General features: G+C 44.8%; 1 protein-coding gene across 1 annotated transcript in view; it reads left to right on the plus strand.

Annotated features, from left to right (window-relative positions):
* Positions 1 to 791: 791 nt before the first annotated feature.
* PGBD5 (piggyBac transposable element derived 5) overlaps positions 792 to 23,121 on the plus strand; it is a 73,838-nt gene continuing 51,508 nt past the window's right edge. The window contains exon 1 of the mRNA XM_035538968.2: positions 792 to 1,494. Within this exon, the coding sequence (XP_035394861.1) occupies positions 792 to 1,494 (703 nt within the window). The remainder of the gene's footprint in view (positions 1,495 to 23,121) is intronic.

A 23,121-nucleotide genomic window follows, 5' to 3' on the forward strand; every position in this document is an offset into this window, starting at 1 on the left:
GCAACCATTCCACAGAATCCAATGGATGTTTATTTTGAGAGCAGTGCTGCGAAAGGGTGGGCTGTTGGTGAGAGGGAAGGCAGGGACTGTCTTCTTAATGAGCGTTTGTACAGTAACCAGCACAGCGGGAAGCCAATAGTAATGATAATAAACCTTGATTGGAGATTTCAAACATTACCGTAACATCAGACGCACCGTTCTGACTTGTGCAGAACCAGACACTTCGGCTGCTTTAACAAACCCTCAGGTTGCCCTAGGGAACCGTGTTTAACCGACACAGCCCTTCCCTCGTTGATGCCTCGCCACCACCGTGCTTTTAGGGTCAGCCACGGGTGCTGGGGCCGCCTTCAGCACCGCGGGCGAGCGGACAGCTCCAGGACGGGACTGGACGGGACGGGGATAGGGATGGGGATGGAGATATGGGGATGATGATGGGGATGAAGGGATGGGGATATGGGGATGTGGGGGTGATGGATGGGGATGTGGGGATGTGGGGATGATTGGGGATGGAGATGATGGATGGGGATGGGGATGGGGATGGGGATGGGGATGGGGATGGGGATGGGGATGGGGATGGGGATGGGGATGGGGATGGGGATGGGGATGGGGATGGGGATGGGGATGGGGATCCCCCCCTTCTGGCGGCGTGGCGCAGCGGCGGCAGCCCCGAAGCCGGCGCTGTGGTTTTAAATGGGCGGAGCGGCGGCGGGCGGCGGGGCGGCCCGTGGGCGGCCGGCGCTGGCCCATATAACCCCACCTCCCGTGCGAGGAGTGCCGCGGTAATTGGCTGGATGTGGTACTTGGAGATGTTGAGCTGGCTCCTTCCCCCCATGTCCCTGCACACGCACAGGGGCGGGTGGTGCGGGCGGGAGCGGGAGGCAGGGCTCGGCGGCGGTGGTGGAGGTGGCGGCGGTGGCGGGGCTCCCCCCACTCGCTGCCTGCCCGCCGCCGTGCCCGAGCCCCTGCAGCTGCTGGGCTGCTGCCTGCGGCCGCAGGACCCGGCCGAGCCGGGCCGAGGGGAGCGCGGGCGGCTGCTGGCGGCGGCCGAGATGATGGCGGAGGGCGGCGGCGGGCCGGCGCGCAGGAAGGCGCTGTCGCTGCTGGAGGCCGCCCGCTCCCGCTACGAGAGCCTGCAGATCTCCGACGACGTCTTCGGGGAGTCGGGCCAGGACAGCAGCGGCAACCCCTTCTACAGCACCTCGGCCGACTCCCGCTCCGCAGCCTCTTCCCAGGACGATGAGGACGAGGAGGAGGAGGAAGGCGAGGGGCGCCCGGAGGGGCCGGCCCAGCGGGGCAGGGCGGCCCGGCGCCGCGCACCCAGGCCGGCGGAGCGGCGGCGGCAGCGGCAGGCCGGCGGCGGCGGAGGGGGGGTGATGCCGGGCGGCCCCGGCCCCATGGAGGAGGAGGAGGAGGAGGAGGAGGAAGGCGCCGAGAAGGGGGGCTGGACGCGGTCGCTGCGAGACGTGCCGCCCCCCCGCTTCAAGGACGGCAGCGGTAGGCGGCGGGGGCTCGGGGCCTGGGGCTGGGCGGCGGCGAGAAGGACCCGGGGGTGATTGGGGACCCTCGGGGGGTCCCCCGGGGCTGGCAGGGGCCGGGTCCCCTCGCCTGGGGCCGCCCCGAGGCAGCCCGGCTGGTGGGGCCGCTGAGGGCCGCGGGCGTGCTTAGTCACAAACGGCACTAACCCCGGGGTCTGCCCGGGGCGGCTCGGGGCTGCTCTCTGCTCGCCGGGTTCCTGCCTCCACCCCTCGCCTGAACCTCTCCTGCCAAAGCAAATGGTGAGAGGGTGACCCCACCGGGATGCTGAGAGCCCTAGGGCGGCTTGTGCAGCGAGTTGCACCAGTGGTGTTCGCAGGGAGCCATTGTAAGGTGTCTGTCCGCAGGGCTAACAACCGGATGGATGGTGTAGCAGAAAGGCTTTGCCAAAACAGGTCGCTAGTTGTGAGGAGGTGAGGCGTCAAAAGAAATGTTTGCAGCTCAGAACTGGGTGTGAGGACGGCTGCCATCCTCCACTGGGTGTGAGGACTGCTGCAATCCTCCACTGAGGTGATCGACAGCTTGCCTGTCTTCAGGTTGCTGTCTTCGCTGTTTTCCTAGAGTTTAATTCCTTCATTAGAAGGTAAATGCAGGTGAGTGCTGCTGCTCTTGGTGTAGTATGTTGAAATTTGTGCAATGGGACCGGTAGAAACCCATTGGAGGAAGCAGCTTGGGATGGGGGGAGTAAGGTGGAGCTAGCACTGAAACCCGGAGAGTTCTGTAATGCTTCTGACAGATGGGCAAATAAAAGTTGCCATTTTCCTCTAACTCTAGAAGTGTATAGACACCATAAAATACTTAAATGGCAAGCTGATGCGCCTCTTTAAAGAATTCTGTTTTGACTCTCATTCGTAAGCATATGTAAGATAACATTCTGGACCATAGGCTTCATGGTGTGGTGTTATTTCAGCATCAATTATCACTCAATTTCTCTGGCTCTGCTGGCTTATTTCTTCATGTCATTACTTTATGGTAATATATGTTATAACATAGAACTGGTGTTGGTGCTTTGCTGTTGGTTTGGGAAAGAAAATTAAGTTGACCTATTAACTCTGGAATTCAGATTTCCTTTGAAATGAAAGAGTCTGATCTATGGTTGTCAGAAATAGATGCAGAAGTCCCTTGAGAAAGGCATATGGGTATTGCTGTGAATATTTCCTCCCAGTAATAGACAGAGTAGAGGTTGCTGCTGCCCTTTCATTCTGTTGATCATAATGATGATGATAAATGCTACATGCTGTTCATAGCATGGTGATTTGGTTTGGCAGGAGTTCAGATAATGTAGTGCTTTGATGTGTGTGAAGCGTGTACCCTCTGTGATTTTTTTTTTTTTGGCTGCTCAAATTCCAGACTACAGAAACTACTGCATTGTACAACTAAACTCTTGTAGTTCTAGTCTGTAGATCAGGTGTTTTTAGGCCATGCACGTATCATATCCTTAGCATGGATCTACTTGTACTGGCACCATTGTCACTTCATTGGGCACTATACTGACCTAAGGGACTGTGTCCATACCCATGGAAGAAGAGGTCCTAGTCGAGGTGAAGACAGCTGTCTCTCGCAATGACAACACATCTCTGAGTCCCTGCTGGTCACATGTAGTGAAACATACAAGTAAGAAATGCAGGAGTAGGCACACAGCACTAACAAAACCGTTCTCTCAGTTAAAATTCGTTGGATGAAAGAATCCTCAGTTTCCAGGTTCTGAGCTTGAAAGGAAGAGTTTTTCATGAGACTGACAGAGAACTGAAATCAGCACAAAAACTTCAGTGTGGTCTTCTGGTTGAAATCTCAACAGAAGTATCCTAGTGGCAAGCACCTGACATCATCTGATGCTGGAAGTGTCTTCGTAGACTGAGATCTTTTGAGACTTCAGCTACGTCAGTGCTGGAAATAAATTTTTGAGTCAGACTAGGATCAAACTAGTGTCAAGCTGTTTGGTTTGGGAGACAGCCCCTTTAAGAAAGGGAGGGTGTGGAAGAGAAAAAGGTTTAAGATAATTAATGAGCTAGAGCTATCAAGAAAATGAAGAAGAGCCACTTACAATACTCTTGTGGTCTTTTTAGCTAGAAGTAGAAAATCCTATCACTTCCCTTTTTTCTGTTTTAAGAAACAAATTACTTAGTGTCTTTCCCTTCCCAGCCAGATGTCTTATTTTATTCATACCTAGAAATAGTCCCTAGCATTATCAAGCTAACTTCTGTTTCATCTCAGAAACACAGTATAGGCCCAGATGCTGCTGCTGGCACTGTTAGATGCTACAGGACAGCCTCAATCTGTAGTCAGCTGCTGTGTGTTCATGATGAAGCCTGCCTTGCCCATGGAGCAGGTGCTGCCAGACAGGGAAGGGTCTGGATCAACTTTGGGTGTTGGTAGAGAAGTGGCTGGTATCACTGCACAACACTAAATTAATGCTGTTTGTATCCCTGACTTTTGTTTTCTGCCTCTTTTTCAGGCATCTTCAGTTACTGTTGTTTCTGTTCCATTTAATAAAAATAGTGGGCGCTTAGAGTCCCTGGGAAAGGAATAACAAAAACACGAATAGCTTTATCTGACTTCCTTTGTCCAAAATAGCTGTTAACTCTAACACTGAGGTTAGAACAGATGGTTTGCTGGCTGTTGGTGTTGTTTCCAGTTAAGCTGTTCTGCAAAATCATACTCTTTAGTTGCTGAGGGGAAAAAAAAAAAAAGACATGTTGTGATGCCCTGACTTCCAAACTGATAACTAGTGGCACTATGTAGTTCTGATTAAAATAGGTTGAGGAAACAAGGGAGCGCGAGTGCCTGTCACAAACATCAAAGCAGTAAAGTGGGTTCTGAAGTACTGAGATTTGTGGTGGATAGGAGATCTTAGAGGCAGGTGTTTAAATGCTTTCTTTCCCTTGAGAAAGAGTGCCTGGCTCCAGCAGGTCTGCGGGTGGGTCAATGTGTGTGTTAGAAAGGGTGATGACATCCATGATCAAATGTTGGATCCAGGCTTATTTTGGCATCTCCCTGCTCATGCTCCTGAAGGGAGAACTTCCCATTCTCTCCAAACCTCACTGTGAAGGGAAGGTAGAAGGGAGTTGTTGGGAAACGGACCTACAAAGAGAATCTTCTGGGAGAGGAGGCCTGACCTCTGGCCAGGCAGTACTTCAAGTCTGTAAGGAGGCATAGCTGGGGGCTTCTCTTCCTCTGAGGGCAAGATAGAGCTAACGGTGGAAGTGCAGAAAGAATAAGAGAACAAATTGCTGCTATGATGGGGAACGTGGAACTGAAAAAGAAAGAAAGCAACTATTATTACTTAAAAGACAGGCTAGCAAGTGCTAGTAACTCAATACGAAGTCTTGATTTCTGGTTACTCCTGCCTCAAACTTCTTTTCATTGTTGTGCTATTTCCTTAAACAGTTGGGTGGCTCTGGGTAGTGCTTTCCTCTGTCAGCTCAGTAATCTGCTCAGGAAATGTTGTATAAAACACAGGAACTATTGGCATTGGTCTTTCTTTGGGGAGGATCTTTGCCAGGATATTTGCACCATCTTTGCTGCAGCTTGGTGTTCCTGAATTGGGGTAGCTGCTATTCTCTTCCTAGAGTCCAATGCTTCTTATATTGATGTAGTTCAGTGACCAGAAAATTGGACCCCAGATATAAAAGCCCTCCTGCTTTTAGGGATCATGTTTTAGGGTGGCAGCAATAGCAGGGAAATCTGAGCAAAAAATACTGAAGTTCCCAAAGTTACACACAATTCATGCCACTTTTTTTCACTTCTCTGTGTTCTCACAGGTCTGTTCTTAGGCCTAGACCCAAGAACAAAATGTTAAGAATGTTCCTTGCTCAAAGTGTGACAGCTTCTCCTCAACAGGTTGCATTTGGAGAGCATAACTAGCTTTTTATGGACTTCAGGGTATTTCCATCAAACACAAAATGTGCTGCAAGTTACCTTATTTGGAGAGCACGCTTCAGGAGAACAGCATGCGCTCAAGGAAAAGTTGCATAGAGCATGTCTAGCAATCAGGCTCTCCTTGAAGAGGTTTAAATTAATATTTAAAGTAGTTTTTAATATACTTTTTATGAGGGTACTCTTTGCCAAAAAGACCAGGTTATGGGAAACCATCATTTATTCCATGATGACTGGTACATGAAAGATCATCTTCTGCACAAGCAAGGGTGCATTACCTGGGAGATGAAATGAGCCCGCATGCGGGATGGTAGCATGTTTCAGCTGCTGTCAGGGAAAGAAGGCACAGCTTTAAATTGAAGCAGGGAACTGGCTACATCTTCTGGGAGCCAACCAGATACAGCTTTGTCTGCGATGGCTTCTGCATAAAACAGTCTCTAATATTTAGTTTGTGAGCGGTAGTTTTTTTTCCAGCAGTCTAGCCGAGTGATCTGTTTCACAGACGTCTCTTCGAATTTAAATACGTATATTTCAGCAGCTCTGCCTAATTAACAGGATGTTACAGACTGCTACTTCAAGTATCCTGTACAGTAGTAGAAATACTTCCAAAGAATATCTTGGAGAAGCAGTTTGTTTTTTTGAGTCTGTGATATGAAAAACGGAACTTAAATGTTTAAATGTTTAAAACTTGCATAAAAAGGTGGCGTGATTTTTGAGTTAACTTGTAATAGTAGGTACATAGGGGAACTGTACAAGCCAGTTCAGTAAGTGAAGAACACAGAGAATCACAGAGCAGTTGAGGTTGGAAGGGAGCTCTGGAGACCATCTAGTCTAATCTAACATGTACTGCACAAAGCACGGTCAGCTTGAATGGGTTGCGCAGGGCTGTATGCAAGTGGATTGTGAATATTCCCAAAGAGAGGAGGGCCCAACCTCTCTGGGCCACTTGTTCAAGTGTGTGACCACCCTCCCAGTAAAAGTTTTTTCTTATGTTCATTTGCAAATGTGTCTTTGCATGTCATTGATAAGACTTCAGACATGATTGGATTTTTTTCATTCTTCTTATAGAGAAGAGAGAACTTGTTTGGAAAGGCAGATGGGAAGGCAGCGTTCCAGCAGATGGGAAGAGTTCTTGGGTCAGGCCATAAAAGAGGGCCATGTACATGCCACTGTCTATCAGCAGCAGTGATTTTGGTTCAAGCCCTGAACTGAATCTGAAGGCTTTAGTCTTATTAGATTGAGGTTAATACTTAACAAGTCCAGGCATATAAGAAAAGCAACTAAGTAGCTCTCATAGGTTATGGAAGATTCTGTTTCAGAAATATCTAGGCCAAATTCTCTGTAAGTAGATAGTGTCTCTGCTGTGACTTGTTCTTGCTTACTTCTGTCACCAGAATTAGCCGCTTTTGACTTGCTTAGCGATGGAAAATACTGGGAAAATGGCGTATCTGTATAAGCTGTTCTTGCATTCTAAGTAGAAATTATTTATATCTTCCTAGATGTTTTGTGACACTGTTATGTGTTGTGATGAATACGTCACAAAGATGTACACTACCACTTTGCATATCATTTATGGGATGACTTAAAGGTCTGATGTTTTGCTAAATATGTGAATTATGCAAAGGCTTAATATCTCATACCTCTTAGGAAACATAAATATGCTTTTCACGTGGCTTTAGAGCATGCTTTCTTGCTTCCGTCATCACTGAAGCAATATAAGTGCATGACAGCCTTGTTAATTCTAAAATTTAGAGCAACTTAGCTGCATTCCCTTCCTTTTGCCCATAGCTCTGCTATTGAACATGTATTTTGTGAATAGCAAACTGCTGATAAACTTCACAGAAAAAAACTATTCTCTGCTTTTATACAGAGAACTAAATTTGGTAAGTACTATAGACCTTCATGTCTCAAAGCTCTGCAGATCAACATCTTCCCCATAGACACTGTCTAGACTTCTACAGAGAAAAATCATATTTACTCCATGATCTGGTAGTGCATCAAATGAGTCTTTTCCCTTTGCAGCTATTTATGGGGTCATTTCAAAGAAGTAAATAAGTTCCTACAAATAACTCACATCCACTTGTCAACACCCCAGTAATAGTAAAGCAGACACTTTCATTGTCTGCATACCTCCAAGTCAACCTGGGGACGACATTAGCCTCTCTCTCTCCTAAGTCTGAGGATCCTAATAGCTGAGTTGACTTGGTGATTCTGTATAGACTGCTGGGTCACAAGAAGCAGTCCTGGATGCTGTTAGAAGAAGCTGGAAATTTATCTTAGGTGTGCTTGTTCATGTTGGTGTTTTAATTAGTTTTCGTCCCATGCTAGTCTTCCAAAATTTTGGAGCAGATGGATTGAGCGGTTTGGAAATACAAGGTGGTTCCCGAAGGGAAGGTAATCATGGGTACAGCTATACATCTTATCTAGACATCAGAGGAATATAACCCTAAAATACTTCACCCTTCCTAATACTGCCAAAAATTCTCTGTTATTAGAAAATAGAACAGATGGACTCCAAAGTAATATATGACATGAGAATACTAGCATTTGACATCTTGCTTTCCTGTGGCAAAGCATCCTTTCCAGAGTTTATCCAAGCTCCCACTTCATGTTTCTTAAAGACCAGGGTGTTAATCAGTCACTGGCTCTACCTGAAAATGAATGGACACGTAACTGAGTGGGTCTTTTAAAAATGAAGCCAGAGCTCCGAGGATGAGGGACTGCAGGGAAACATGTTCGGAAGGCTCCTTAGTTTGCGTGGGCCCTGTATATGTACTTCCAGATTATCTCCCCTGGTTTTCTGTGAAGATAACTGGTATTAATGACTCCTGATAGAAAACATGCTTTCAATTTTGCTCTCTTGGACAGCATAAGGATTCACATGACTTGTACTGACAAACTATAAGAAGGATAAAGAACAAACACAAGCAGCTTATGTTCAGCCAGCAACACAAAGCTGTAGCTGTATGATTGAGAACTGGGCAAACTGAAGTGCGGTTGATTTGTTGCACTGTGAAGATGCAAAAATCATGTTAGAGAAGGCCAGATAGGAGACACTGAAGCAAAGAGTATCATATGTCTGTACAGGTGGGGGAAAGTAGTTGTCTTGGAAGGGAAGATTACTGGACTGAGATAAAAGACAGTGAGCCCAACAGTGGGTACAAACATTATTTCTAGGGGAGGGGGGGGGAAACCACAGAAGACTAGAAGCAGATGCTGCTATAACCATGACTCATTTGTGATTACATATGGCAGAGAGGTGGGTGTGCATGATATAGATTAAATTGGAGTAAGAAATAAGAGTATCTTTCTTTAAGTTACTTATGAAATTCACTGCTGTGGAAAGCCTGAGTATCCAGTGCGTATAGTTATCTCTGTTTTTTGAAAGGTAGATGCTGGCTAACTTCCTGGTGGGTAGCACTTGCAGGTGTGCAGTCTAGGGTATGTAACTGTGGGCGTGTAGCTATTCCCACTGCTGTGATCGTGCTGTCTGCTTGCAAGATGCACCCTGTTCATGCAGAGCTTGGACAACGGTAACTTTGTCAGTTCCTGCCCTGAAAAACTCCTCTGAAACTCATGCATGCTTTTATGCATATGTCTTATGGCATTTGGTGTGGGGATCTAGGATTAGTTATTCTGCCCTGGTACTGGCAGAACAGTTTAACCGGAGTGGTATTGCAAGGCAAGAGGTTGTCAGCCTTCCCCAGAAGGCAGGGTGGTAGATCTTACATCTTCCCTTGCTGCAGTGGCCTGGGAAAAAACTACCTTCAGTTTGGGTCGAGAGGTTCCTGAGCTGGTCTTGACAAGTGTGAGATGCTCTTACATATGTCTTGCTGGGTATGTTGCATGATGGATGTTAGTATATGTGTGGATATAAATTCCTGTTTAGTCTTTTAAGGCATTGTATAACTTAATGGATCACTGAATGAGAAGACCTCCTTAAGCCAAAGACTTTTACCCATTTCTTGGGCATCATAGCTATGAAACAAGGTATCAGCTCATGGTGGTTTTGGTGCCTGGAGTGCTTGTGTGTGCTTAGGAGCTAGCTATCTGAGCCTTGAGGAGACCCACAAGTGTCATTGCGGTCCTCATCAGACTTGCCTCCTCACTTCCTACACTGAATCAGAGGTAACTTCTTGAGGCAGGAACCATCTCGGCTCTGAGTTTCATCCCATGCTTTGCATTGCACTGTTTATTACAACAAACAACTCCTTGCAAAGACTGAAATTTATGGAGGGATGAAAGGAGTAGATGCAGAAATGCTGACCCAATTGGGACTAGATTTTATTCTCACTAAAATTGTTGTTACTGCAACTGTCTGTTTCTCTCTCCATTTGAATTTGATAAGGTCTGGCTGAGTATCTCCAAAAACGTGCGGTATGAAGATCTGGCAAAAGCTTAAATGGAAGAATTCTTTTTCTCTTCTTTACTGAGAATTTGAAACCGACTTCCTTAATTGAGGCAGACTTACTGAATTTTTATATTAAACTTTTAGGTAAGACAAAGTTGGGAGGGATTCCATGTATACTAGAGGACAGGCTCAGAATTCACATGGTTTTTGACAGCCTGAAATAGTCCAGGGGAGTAAAAGGGTACAGTGCAAGAGAGAAACATGTAGTGTGAGGGCAACAGCGATAAACAGTGGAAATGGAAAATGGAGGGGAAGAAGCAGTAGTGTTTAGGTAAAAATGGAACAGAAGACTGAAGCTGAGCACAAGATGAATGTGACTCAGCGTCATGTTGTTGTGAAAAGGCAAACATCCTCCTCAGCTATTTAAACAGAAGAGCGTACAAGACTTGTGATGAGACTGGCTTGCTATTTAGGAGAGGTAGTCCGGGTCACCACCCCAGGTGAGAAGCAAATAGTCAAATATGAAGAGAAAAGACTGAGAAGGAGGAAATCTACCAGCTGGACCACATTTCTGTTTTTAAGCTAAGTGGCCATGAGGATAAGTAAAGACTATTGTAGGAAAGGGTATTATCTGCCTTATCTGCTATGGAAATTGAATACAAGGAATAACATGCTGAAGTTGAATTGATGGAGAACTAAATCAGTTATGATAGAAACCCTCAAACAGTGGAGTGCTGCAGCAGACTTGGTTTTTTTCACTGGAAACCTAAGAACAGGCTACACTAACCTGTTGTAATAGACTGGCACCTAGTATGTATGCTGATCTCTAGTAGAGGCCTGGATTACATGGCTTCCTCGGGTCCCTTCCAGCAAGACTTGCAAGGGGGAAGCAAGGTGAAGCTGGGTAGCTTGCAGAAGTAGCTGTGTGCTCACAGAAGGCCTTCTGATCTGTTAAGGTGGCATTCCCTCTTGCCCTAGTGTAGTGGCCCAGGCATGCTTGGCTGTTACTCAGAGTATGGTTGTTACTTGGATGTACTATGGTTATGAGTTGTGTGTCTGTGGTATTGTATCACTATTCACGTGACTAATTCTGGGCCTCTTTCTGTGTGTTTAAAAGTTAATGTTGTTATGTCAGGGATGCTGGATATAATACTACCCAAGTACTTGTGAGGCTAGCAGTATTGTACTTAGAAATGCTTTAGTTGCTGCATCATTCAGTAGTGCCTAGGTCTGTATTTGCTTTTTTCCTCAAATCTCTTTGAGGTATGAACAGCCGGCCTCCTTGTAGGTGGATACCAGCACAAACCACTGTAAAGCGTGAGGATGGATGTGCGGAGGAAGACAGGCACAGGTCAGGAATAGGCCCAACTAAGTCCCTGGTCCAGTCACCTGCAGTAACTGATGACCATGGAACAGATGTCTTGGCAGTCTGGGGCAGTGCAATGTCTGCTCCATGTTTCTCCAGTCCACGGACTGGTTATCAGAAGGTTGTTTCTTTGCTTCTTTTTGTGAATTTTGCAAAACTGTTTCATCTTGCAAAGAGTACTGTTGGCTCTTAGGTCTTCTCTTTTTCTGATATTTATCTCAAGTATGATTATAGGGTGACTTGTCTATGATGCAGCTGCATAATTCATCCTGCTCTGCATTTGTCTCTGTGTTTATTCTTTCCTGTAAAATCTATTCAGTCTTCAAAGAAATATTGAGATCAGGGTAACAAGCTGAAAGTCACCAGGTCTCTTCTTTTTCTTGGAAAGTACTTGTTTTTTTCAGCTTAGGCTGTTACCTTGAACTTGGATTCGCTTAGGTTCTTGTTATGGGGCTCTGAGTATTTGAGGAATAGAAACAAAAATGTGTACTAAAATTGTAACATCTGAATTATTTATGTCCTTGTCCCTGCCACAGGTATTGCAGCTCCTAGTATTTTGTCATCAGACTTGGAAACTTATTCTCTTATGAGCCTCATTAGTTGTCCTGAAAACTAAGGCAAAATCTTTGCCTCAACAAGTGAATCACTCCTAGGTTATAATGAATCTGTGTCCTGAAAATTGTACTGACCTTGCTTCCTTCATCACCTTCCTTTCCATTTTATTTTGCAAAAGAACCTTTGTGCTTGTTCTGTGCAAGGCACAGCTGTTTCTGATTAGGAGGTGTAGGAGTATAGCCAGAAGTACCTAATTCTACAATTCCACTAGACTGGGGTAAATACAAACCACTTGGAGCTCTGTAAGTGCAAATTTGAAAATGGCTTGCTTTCTGGGACAGATGGTGGGTCTAAAATATTCAGCTGTGGATATTTTTGAATTGGTACTGTAAACTGGGCACCAAATATGAAATTGTTCAAGGAATATGAAATGGACTTGATACCAGTAATGCTGTTTTTGAGATGGTATCAATTTTTAACTTTTTCTGTTCTTTTGATGTTGGCTGTCACTCCTTGAATCAATGCAAAGAAACTAAATGAGCATTAGTTTCTTTCTAAAAGCAGCTATTTGTATTATATGCTGAAGTAGAACCATTTGATAGCATTTTATGGGCAGATACAGAAGTCGAGTGAGTCAAATGTTAAAATACAAACGATGCCTTTTCTGTAGGCCTTTTGCTGAAAGGCTGACTTAAAAGGGAGAGAAGGGGTCTGTGTGTTGACCTGGAGTGGCTTGATGTTAAGCAGTTTGCTGCCAATTGTTCTAATGTCAGCTTTCTTCCTAAGATAAATGAGAAATGGTATTCTTTCTTTTCAGGCTGAAATGGGCAGCTAAAGGGAGAATGCTTTAGCACAATACTTTAATCAGAAAAGGAGCAAGAAACAAGTATAACAAAAGCTGTTCAAAACTTTACTTTGAAGCTTTCCATTTCTAGTGAATCCTTTTAATCTGTATTGTAACCTTTTCCTAACCTGCTCTTCTCTGCTACAGCATTTAGTTTCTCAAATTGTTTCGCTTCCTAGAATCCTTTGCCATCATAAAAACGACCATTTCTCCTACATCTTAATATAGATCCTACTAATACTTCACATTTTAACATCATATGCGTAGCCTTTATAAACTTCCTTTTTTATTCTTCTGAGCTCTGCTGGACACCAGGTCTCCACTGTTTGTGTTAAAATTGCAGGTAGTCTGGGGCAGGAGTTCACTGTTGAAATTTTGTTTCTTAGTAAGTCAGGCTTTTTGTGATTTTTGCTCTGTCCCATGTGCCCAGGTCCATTCCTATGGGAGATGGTAAATGTCTTCCAGATACTGAGTTCTTGCCTACCTTGTATGAAAATAGGTGATGGGGGCGAGAGCCCTTTGAAGTGCTCCTGCTGAGAGATGGCTTGCTCAAATTCAATCCTCATTAGACAGAACTCTTGTAGTGAGAAGAGCCCGTAGGGTCTAACAACATTCCCTGTGATGAAAAAGCCAGTTGATGTTGAGAGACAAGGCCATGTGAAACCAGGCTATGCCTGTTCTTGTGTTCAGCATCACATAGAGAAGACAGTTGGTACTTCTAACATACCAAAGTGATGGCCAGATGCCCCTCCACCCACACCCGCTCCAGCTGATGTTCCAGATCTGAGTGTGTGGGAGATGTCATATGTGAACAACTGTCACACCCACCACAACATCAAACTTGGAGCATCAAAAGACTGGAAGGAATGTTGTGCACTTCAACAGAATTTGTTTTGGATCTAATAGGAGTGGTGTTTATCTGCGGGTTTGGTTATACCGTGATTAATCAACCTTCAGTTTGGATGATTGTAGAAGTGTAGAGGCTAATGCACTGAGTGATAGACCAAATTCCTTGCATGGAACAATTAAAGAATATTTTCCCATCTCCTCCCTTGTCCTGTGGGTGGTGGTGGGGATTGGGTCTCTTTTGTCTAGTTCTTCCCCTGTTTACAGTTACCTTGGACAGCCTTACATCGACCAGGCATTGATTCTAGAGGCGGGAGGATGTAGTCAAAAACAAGTGGTAATATCTATTAAACAACATGTTATGTTTGTATAAGCAGTTTAGTAAGTATATATAATATAAGCAGTATATAAGCATGTCTGGTGTTTTCCTTTTCCTCTTGAGGCTAGCTAAACTCACTATTTTGTATTGTAGATACTCATACTGATGGAGCATGAATGCTTGCTTAAAAAAAGGAGAGAGACAAATGCGTTTTAAGTCTTGCTTTCTGTGACCACTGGTGTAGGCAGCTATTGTCTCTAACTTAGGGAAAGAGAAAGTAATCAAGCTTATAAACTCAAGAAAAAACTAAGTCATTTCTAAGCAGTGTCTGTAAACTCACCTTTTGCTGTGTCTTCAAGGACTCTGCTATACATCTCACTACTCATTCGTTTATAGCTATTCCTTTTTTTGTTACTGACTCCGTCACTTGACACTATTGTACTTTGGCACTAACACATTTTTTGAGAGCAACACTGGGCTACAAGAAACATGCTTACTCTCACAAACATTCACTTCAGTGTAGTGTTGGGCCGGTGCCCAAGAATAACCTAAACACTATAGGTTGGAGTTAAGTATCTGCCTCAAAGGGTCTCCGCTGCACTGGAGCCTGAGAAACCCCAAAGGAGATGTCAGTTAACTCCCTAACTGTACCTCTGAACGTTTTTTCACAAAATTGATTTTTGCTTTGAAATGCAGACCCCCTTCTTCAGGAATAGTAACCTTTGCATGGGTTACTTGGAAAAAAGGTAAAAATGATTGAGCAGAAGCATGCAATGTGAGAGTGAAGAAGACCGCACTGCTAGCAGTGCTGCTGAAGCACTTGGAAAAATAGCTCTGTATGGAAGAGCAAACCCACATCCAGACCCATGCCTGCGTTTCACTTTTCAGCTGATCAGCAGGAATTGATCAAAACTGTCAAGATAATTAAAGTGAAACACAACAAAGATAAACACGGGCCAAATGAATAATCACCAAGGAAAAGCAGTTTGGCTCTGTGAAGCAACTCTATCTGCTTCTTATAAGTAAAAAGCTTTCAGTGCAACTCTGGAGCTTCCTGTAAAACAGCAGCCATGTACTTGTACTACCAGCCTTATGCATTGTCATGTATTATCTGCCTTTCTGTATCCTCAGTCCAGTTTTTATATTTCTTCTGGAGTAAAAAGCATTAAGTGTGCACAGACACAAGTCTCCCCTTGTCTGCAAAGAAGACTTCGCTTGCCTTTACCTAATCCCCAGGATGAAAAAACTATAGGCCTTTTCTTGTCATCTTCCTTGGCCCTGTTCCTTCATGATGGATAAAATTCAGTTGTGTGTATGTCTATGGAAGGCGGATTTAAGAGCAATCACAGGTTAAGTAAAGCAACCTCAACCATGAAGTCGTTCTGCCTACTCTCTTGTAGTATATTAGGGAGTTGGCCACTTAAATGATGGAGGATTTTTTTTTTTCCTAAGGCATCTAGAGATCCCTTTGGGTGTTTATCAAAAAGCACAGACTGTTTGCTTTGACTTTATGGGAAGCTTAAAAGCCTGACATAGTTGCATGCCTAAAATTCAACAGCAAGTTGTATGACTGGATTGCTCCTTAAAAATGGCATTTAACTAGCTTTTAATCAACACTTTAAATACTTAAAGCAGTAATCGCATTGGTATCAGATCTGTATATGAGTCGTAAAAACTAACATTAAGACCCGTGATCAAAAGGAAAAACCTGTGTTCCCTGAAGAATACATGAGTTGTAATTTGCTTGTCAAGGTTTGAGGAGAGTGATCAGAGTCTACTGAGTGACAGTTGCGAGGCCCTGAAGGGAGGATGATGAGGCTGCAGGAATGACTACAGGAGGGAAATGTCTTTCTACCATAAAAATTCTCTTTCCTAACAGTATGCATATTGCAGGCGCAGTCTTGCTTATAGGATTAATAATTTGAATGGCTGACTGCACAATGAGTGTGTGCTCTGGAAATTTATTTCCACAAAGAAAAACACAAGGCTGTTAAACGTCCTTTTGATTTGTGAGTGATGCAAATTAAAAGTCAAGGAGTGTCAAGGGATGTTAATAAAGTACATTATGCTTTGAATCCAGGGAAGCATTTAAGCACATGTGTAAATCCAAGCTTTCCATGTATGTCTATGTGATACTGCTTTAATGATAGAGTACAGCAACATGCTAAAAGCAGACTAACATGGAAGCTGTTATACCAATGCAAAAGTACTTGGTTGATGCCACTGCTCTCCTTTTACAAGAAAAACAAGTTTTCTAGTAGGGACAAAGGGAAAGGACTCAATTTGAAAGCATACTGGTTATACTGGTGTAAAACCCACTGGTAGGTCAGGCCTTCCTGGAGCTGATGGGATTAAAGCATGCACTCAGCTCTGCTGAGTCAGGATTGTGCACCCCTATCAATGGAAGGTTTGTTTTGAGCAGGTACTGTGTATTTGTATATTTATCTATAAATTATATAGGTGTGCTACTGTACTAATAGATCACATCCACTATAAAACATACACAGAAATAGAAATTAAAAAGGATGAGATAAAGATGAAAAATATTATTATTATTATTATTAACAGTACAAAAAATGTTCTTCCTACACTAGAATGGATTGTCTTGTGCACTCCCTGGGGTGGTGGCACTGTATGTTGGAGAACGCTTCTGTAGGGCCAATGAGAGGATCTTGATGCGACGTTCATCTCTGGTCAGGCAGACAATGCCCAGCAAGCAGGGCTGTGGCCGTCTGTGTCCAGCTCTGCTATACGCTGCCTCAGACCAGACCCAGAGAGAGAATTCCTGTGAAGTGGCTTGGCTCCGTCAGCCAGGAGTGCTACCAGACCTAGTATGTAGCAGCGATGCAAAGCAGTATGTTCACCTCCTTCCTCTGTCTTTTCTCTCCCTTCTCCCTCCTCCCCAAATAAATAACACTCTAGCTTGCCTAAGGGGCTTAAAATTTTGATGACAGTAGGTTATGAAAACTCCAGGCCCAGCCTTCCTAATAATCTGAAGGCTGCTTTTTTTTTCTCCTCTCAAACATCGATGGGGGTTATAGCACTTAGGACACAGCAGAACCTGGCCCTGAGGGAGGAATGTAATCAATTCTTGATGTGGAAGGGAAAATGCTCCTGATTCAGAGCAATTCGCAGTTAGTGAGGAGGAAAGGAGCCATATCAGAGATGATGGAAGAAGCTGATGGGATTGAATGAGACACAGCAGGTCTGTTACTTTTCTTAATTTCGCTTTATGAGGCGGTCAACATAAATAAAGTATGAACGGAGAGAAACATTGCTTAAATGAGAGACCTTTGTGAATATAGCAACGAGCGGCTGAAGAAGTGGAGGGGCTATGCAAAGGAGCAAATCTGTCTACAATATAAAAACAGCTCTAGCAGTTAAGTCGGGAAGGCTTAGGAAGCAGGAGGCTCCCTGTGGAGACAGATACTCTTTTTCTTTATTTGCCTTTCTATTCCTGTACACAGAGTCAAGAGAGCAGGGAGAGACATAGCAATCAGAACTTGAGGTTTTCAGATACCCTTTTTCCCGTGGGATTCCATATTGAAAGAGTGATTAAAAACCAAATCAGAAAATGAAAGAAGGTCTGGAAACAGATAAGCATATTTGTTCTAGTACCGAAGCTGCAATTCTCCTGTCCTGGCTGGAGCAGCAGCATAGGCTGACCTCTCCAGGAGGCCTGAGTCGACGCTGAGGTTTGTGACAAATGAACACTGACGGAGGGAGTGCCTCAGTGAGGGCATGGAGGGACATCTCGGCTTCTTAGAAAAGGCAGCTGTACAGAGGCAGAGTAGCCTGGATGTCAGTCGCAATGAAGAGATGACTTTTGCTGTGTGAGAGTGGAGGCTTCCTTAAATAACCTTCAGTTGTTTGTTATTTAAGTGGAGGCTGTGGGGCAGCTAGAGAATTGAGTATTCTTCATAGGAAATGTGGTGCTAGATAAATACTAATGTGGCACTGAGGAGGAGTCCTCACACAGATCTTGGGCGTTTCCTTTCCAGCAAGGACTGGACAAGGACAATACAGGGATTTGCAACAGCAGCTCTATGTGAGTTGTCACGTCTGCCATGAAATCACAGTGATTTGGTGGGGCAGGTAGATGGGCTATGCGGAGGAACACATTTCTGCCTTTGCTTAACTGCAGAAATATGCACTTAACCCTTTTGGTGGTTTGTTTTTAAGCCATCAGAATTTAAGTCCACACTTTAGATTTTGAATGCCTCTTTTTTATGTTGAGAATGGCTGAAGTACCAGGGGACTGCAGGAGAAGAGGCAGAGAATACAGCTTTCAGCATTTCCATGTAACATTGCACTGACTTCAAAATGAAAGAGAGAAGTCTTCAGCTGCAGAACTCCTTCATATGTAGTTCTGGTATTTGATTGCTGCTTACCTGATAACTAGGTACTCCTTGCCAGAAAGGGATTAGTAGAAAAGCAACGTGTGATCGTATGACTGCAGACGTCAGTACTCTTAGTTCACAAGGGCTAGTGCTCCGGAGCAGTGCTCTGAAACTGCGGTTGCACACTTAAAGAATTCACTCTAACATAAACCTTACCTCGCTCATCTCATCACTTAAGTGAAATGTCAAGAGAACAGGGAAGAGGTATGGCAGAGTCTCAGAAAAGCAGGAGGATGGGAAAGGAAAGCAACAGAGGACTGGAGCCTGGGGAAGGTCAGGGTCAGATAGCAGCAAGCAGGCAGGGGAGGGCTGGGAATCTGCAGAAGGGAACAAAGGAAAACAGGACACAAAGCCCAGTGCCAGCCTGAGGCATGGTAAACCAGAAGCAGGGATGATACGATTAGGCTGAGATAGCACAGCCTGTCAGTAGCGGAGGGAAGCATTCAGGGAGGCTGACTCCCAGTTCCTTAACTCAGGAAAATATTTGCTCTGGCTTGGTGGGCAGGCAGGTTGGAAGGGAAGCACCACTTGTCTTTGTGCGGTAGTCACAATTCAAAGTCATTGTTTAATGGGAACTTCTCCAGTTACTTGTCACTGAGTAAATACACTCCTTTTCATCATATCATAAACTAGCCTCATATGGAAACAGAAGCTTACATTTTTTTCCTTTAAGAAAATTAACTTTCCCAGATGACAGCATGCAGGATGGAGTAGGGGCCAGGGTTTACACTGCAAAAACATACGCTCAGAAACTTCCTTGCTCCTATGCAGTTAAAGTATTGCCTTAAATATGACATTGACTTTGTCTGTGGCCTCTAACCTGTCACAGGCTTTTGTTCCAGACTGAGATTTTTCCAAATTGTAGAGGATTAAGGTCTAGGATATTAATCCAAAGATCTGTTCTGAACCCTAGTGTGAAGCCTGTATACTTCTGTGCACTTTTGTATGTTTGGGTAATGCTTAAGAAAAGAAAAAGGAACACTTTAAAAAATGCAGCAAATGCTAACTGAATGTAAGAGGAAGAATGCAGCTAGTAAGTGTGAGCCTTCAGTTACTGAGGTCTCAAGCTATAAATGTCCTAATCTGTGGTTACAGAACGGGAAGCTATTATTTCTCCTCTAATAATGCCCAGAAGCCTCTGTAGGAATCCTCAGTGTAGTGCTTGGCACTTTATGAACAGAAGGATATGTTTTGCAGTGGTTGTTCCCACGTTGCTAATTTAAATTTACCTTGCAGGTGCATCCTGCATAATTACCTGCAGATTATAAGGAACCAATGTCTGGGCCTGTTTTTTATACAGCAGAAAAATTTATTGGCTTTGTTTTCCATCCCACTACTAAATATGACCCAGCATTCATCACCTATGGCTTTTTTGGATGTGAGCACATCATGAAGTTCTTTGAAAGTCTCTGCTGTATGAAATCTGTGTTGCTTCTAGGTCTGAAAGGAGAGATACAAGCTACTTAGTTCTTTTATAAGCTGAGGTACGTTCTTATTGTGATTAAGTCCTGCAGGCCTTTCAGCATTTATTGACTATGTTGGCAGTCCCCAGGAAGCATGGAAAAGACAACCTCTGGGTATATTTCTGATCGCATTTTTAGGTGATTTCTGTAACTTGGAAGTGCATCGAGTAGCATGGAAGGGAGGAGGAAGGGCAAGCTTGCTCTTGAGCTAGTCAGCCAGGAATGCATTGGTCTCCAGGTATGTCATCTGGGAACATTTTCCAGTGCTGAGTTTGCATCTGGTGTGACTGATGTCTAGCAGGAAGCATTGCCTGCATGGTGACCAAGTCTTTTCCCTGCCTGATCTGAGGTATGGCAGAATAAAGAGCGAGGCTGCATTTGAGAAGACAAACTTTGGCTCCAGAGCAAAGCACCATCTCTCCCGAAAGGCTGTGGAGGAGCACGTGATGTTCTCTGCAAACTTTCCCTCCATGGCCTGCTTCTGCTCCACTTACCAGCTGCTGTGCAGCCCAGCGCTGGCCACGGGGCAGGCTGGGGCCGGGCCTGAGCAGTGAGGCCTGCTGCTCGAGGTAGCTGGGGAGAGGTCGCAGGAACGGTGCTGTGTTGCTGAGGGTCTGCTATTCTGAAGTCCCACTCTTACTTCACTGTGCTGTTGAGCTCTGAGTTGTGCTTCTGGCTTTCTGCAAATACAGCTCCCTGAAAGCCTTCCCTGGGGGTACAGGGGTTGGTAAACAGGTGTGCATCACCCTGGAGTCAGCACAGGCAGAACAAGTGGGAAATACACCCTCTTGTACAGATGATTGCATTTTGTTTGCACTTCATTGCTGAAGAAATGTTCTGGTTTCTTGAAACTGAGAAGTTGTGGGTTTATAGGAGTTGGCCCTAGCAAGGGTTGCAGATACATGATCTCTACTTTCATCTTCCTAGTTAGTAGTCCTAAGAAAATACCTAGATTCTTGTCTGCCCCTAAACCTAACGCACCAGCTCCTTCTCAGCAAGGAACACGTTATTTATAACTGCATGTCCCAAGGCTTTTGAGGGCGCTGGGGTGGAACAGAGAGAATAAAAAGTGGTAAACTTACAAGTTTAAAAGCAGCTGTGTAAATGAACATGTATTATGATCCTCTATCATGGAAGTGTCTTCAAATGAGGGTGTCAGTAACTGAAGTGTTGATTTATTTTGTTCTTACAGTCTCTAAAGTGATGAGACTTCCTTTGCCTCCCTGTTTGGGGTGAGCACAGCAGAGAAACCATGTCTGACTGGGCAGCTTGTGAAGCTCACCTAGAAATGGATGCGCACACTTGACTGTGGAGAGCACTATGATCCCAGGGAGGCTGGTACAGCCCAAAGGAAGCAGGCATGGAAAAAGAGCCTGAATATCATCCCCTAGAGCCCCTGGCACCAGCCTCCTTGGCCAGGTTCCAGTTTTGGAGCTCTTCTAGCTGGGCTGCAGCAAGAGCCCCAGCTCCGTGCCTGGTGCAGCATTGTGCTGTGGCCCTATCACCCTTTCCCAAGTGGGTGCAGCAGCAGGAGCTTCGTTCTGCACATGGGAAGCAGCATTGAATGCTTTTAGGGTAACGGGCTTGCCCTAATGGCCATTCTGTCTCTTCTCCAGGAAGAGGCTGTAGCTGCTGGAAGCAATTTCACAGCCCGATACTGTAGCTGCCTTAGCACATGTGGGATGGAGATGAATCACTGGAAGGTTCTGTGCTGAAATGAATGTTCTTGCATGACAGAACTACAGGTTGTCTGTAAATGCTTTGCTGAGCTGTCTGGATTTCCAGATGATCCTTTTTTCTCTTTTACATTCACACTTTGAAAAAAAATCAATTTCTGAACAAAGCAGAAAACAATTTCCTTATGAGACTTGTTCAAAAGTGAGAGGTCCATCTTCCAGAGGCATATGTGTGTTTTGCATGTAAATGCAGGGGTTAACATGAAAACTTTCAGCATCTCATTAGGCAGGTCACTTGCATATTGACCATTACTTAAAAAAAAAATAAATGTCCTGATCATTTTCATGAAAAACATACTAGCTATTTTCCCTTCTTCAAACACAAAATCTCTCCCTTTACAAAGGGAGGGTCCTGACATCAAATATTCCTAATGTGGGAAAGGAGCAAGTTGCTTGCAGGTGATGGTATTTGTGAACAGCATGCACCAGAACTGACCAGAAGCCCTGGAGAGAAAGATGTGAAGATGGATTGCATCAGCAAGGGTTCCCTGTGCGGAGTCCTCCCCATGGGGCCATCCCAATCAGCTTTCTGGGATTTAGCAATGGAGGTCACTCTGCTAGTAATGGAAGTTGTGCTGACGTAATTACAAAGCAGCACAGATAGATTTGTCAGAAAAATGTGCACAGCTGCACCTACAACCAGAAGCGTACAGCTCAGTGATCTACCAGAAGCCTGTATTAGAGATACAAGTCACAACACAAGTCAGCGCGTTGATGGTTGTCCCTGACCTGCTAGGTATGCTCAGTGTCAGCTGGACTGCCAGGAGCAGCCAATCTGCTCTGATTGAGTACGGTAAAATGTTAATAGAAAACTGCGGTAGACGATTGCCATGGAAGCTGCTGAAGCAGGAATTCCCCTGGGAAGGGACAAGCGTGTTCAGTCCCACAGTCAAATGAATAATGGGCAAAGTATTGCACAAGCTCACACTGGTACTGTTTCAGCATGTCTCTGCTGCTTTAAAGTGTTTTTTTTTATTATTATTATTAGTTTTAACAGTTTTAACCATAAGATCCTGTACCAGTGTCCGGGAGGTACTGTTGGATGTTGATGATGCTGATTGGTAGGTTGTAAGATCTCACCACAGAAATAAAGTAAGCGTATAATTAAAGGTGTCAGCCTTACCTGCAGTGGGCTTTTTAGTCTTTCTATTTCACTTCCCACAGCTTGAAGGCTTAAAAAATGATGGTAAACAAAGAAATACCCTTAATTAAACGTTTTTTCATTGTGGCTTAAATCCACAACAAGCTTCACTTCCATGGAAGGTTGCCACAACATGTCTCACACGTGCTCGTTTTCTGATCAGTGCTGTTGGTGGCACAGCATACGTTCAGTCAATGGGAAGGGCACGAGACCTGTCTGCTTGTTCCCCTGAAGATGTCCAGAACTTTAACAGCTTTCATGCAGTGTCTTATCCCACGCGGTAACCTGCTGAGTGACAGCCAAAACCCTCCACCATCCCACTTGGCATCCCAGTCCTGTTCTTGCCACCCCCACTGAAAGCTGGTTTGGGCTGCCCCAGGCAGCCCTCCAGCCTGGTGCTGCTACCCTGGGCCACTGTTACACGGAGCAGGAGCCCCTCTTGTGCTGGGGGGAGCAGGGGCATGGCTTTACCTGACCCACGCTGGGTTGGCATGCTAGGCTTGGCTCTCAAGGTTTTTGCTGTAATGCTGAAGAAAATGAGGTGGGAACTTGGATCAAGTATGTAGCGGCTTGCGTTGCAGGCAATGCTTTGCTGAATTTTACCATTTAGTGTAAATGTTACTGTTTGTTGAATAAATACATTCTTCGTTTAACTTGCCGTAACTCAGTGCTGTCTGGTGGGGAGGCTGGG

The sequence above is a fragment of the Cygnus atratus genome, chromosome 3 (assembly GCF_013377495.2).
Source record: "Cygnus atratus isolate AKBS03 ecotype Queensland, Australia chromosome 3, CAtr_DNAZoo_HiC_assembly, whole genome shotgun sequence".
Lineage (NCBI taxonomy): Eukaryota > Metazoa > Chordata > Aves > Anseriformes > Anatidae > Cygnus > Cygnus atratus.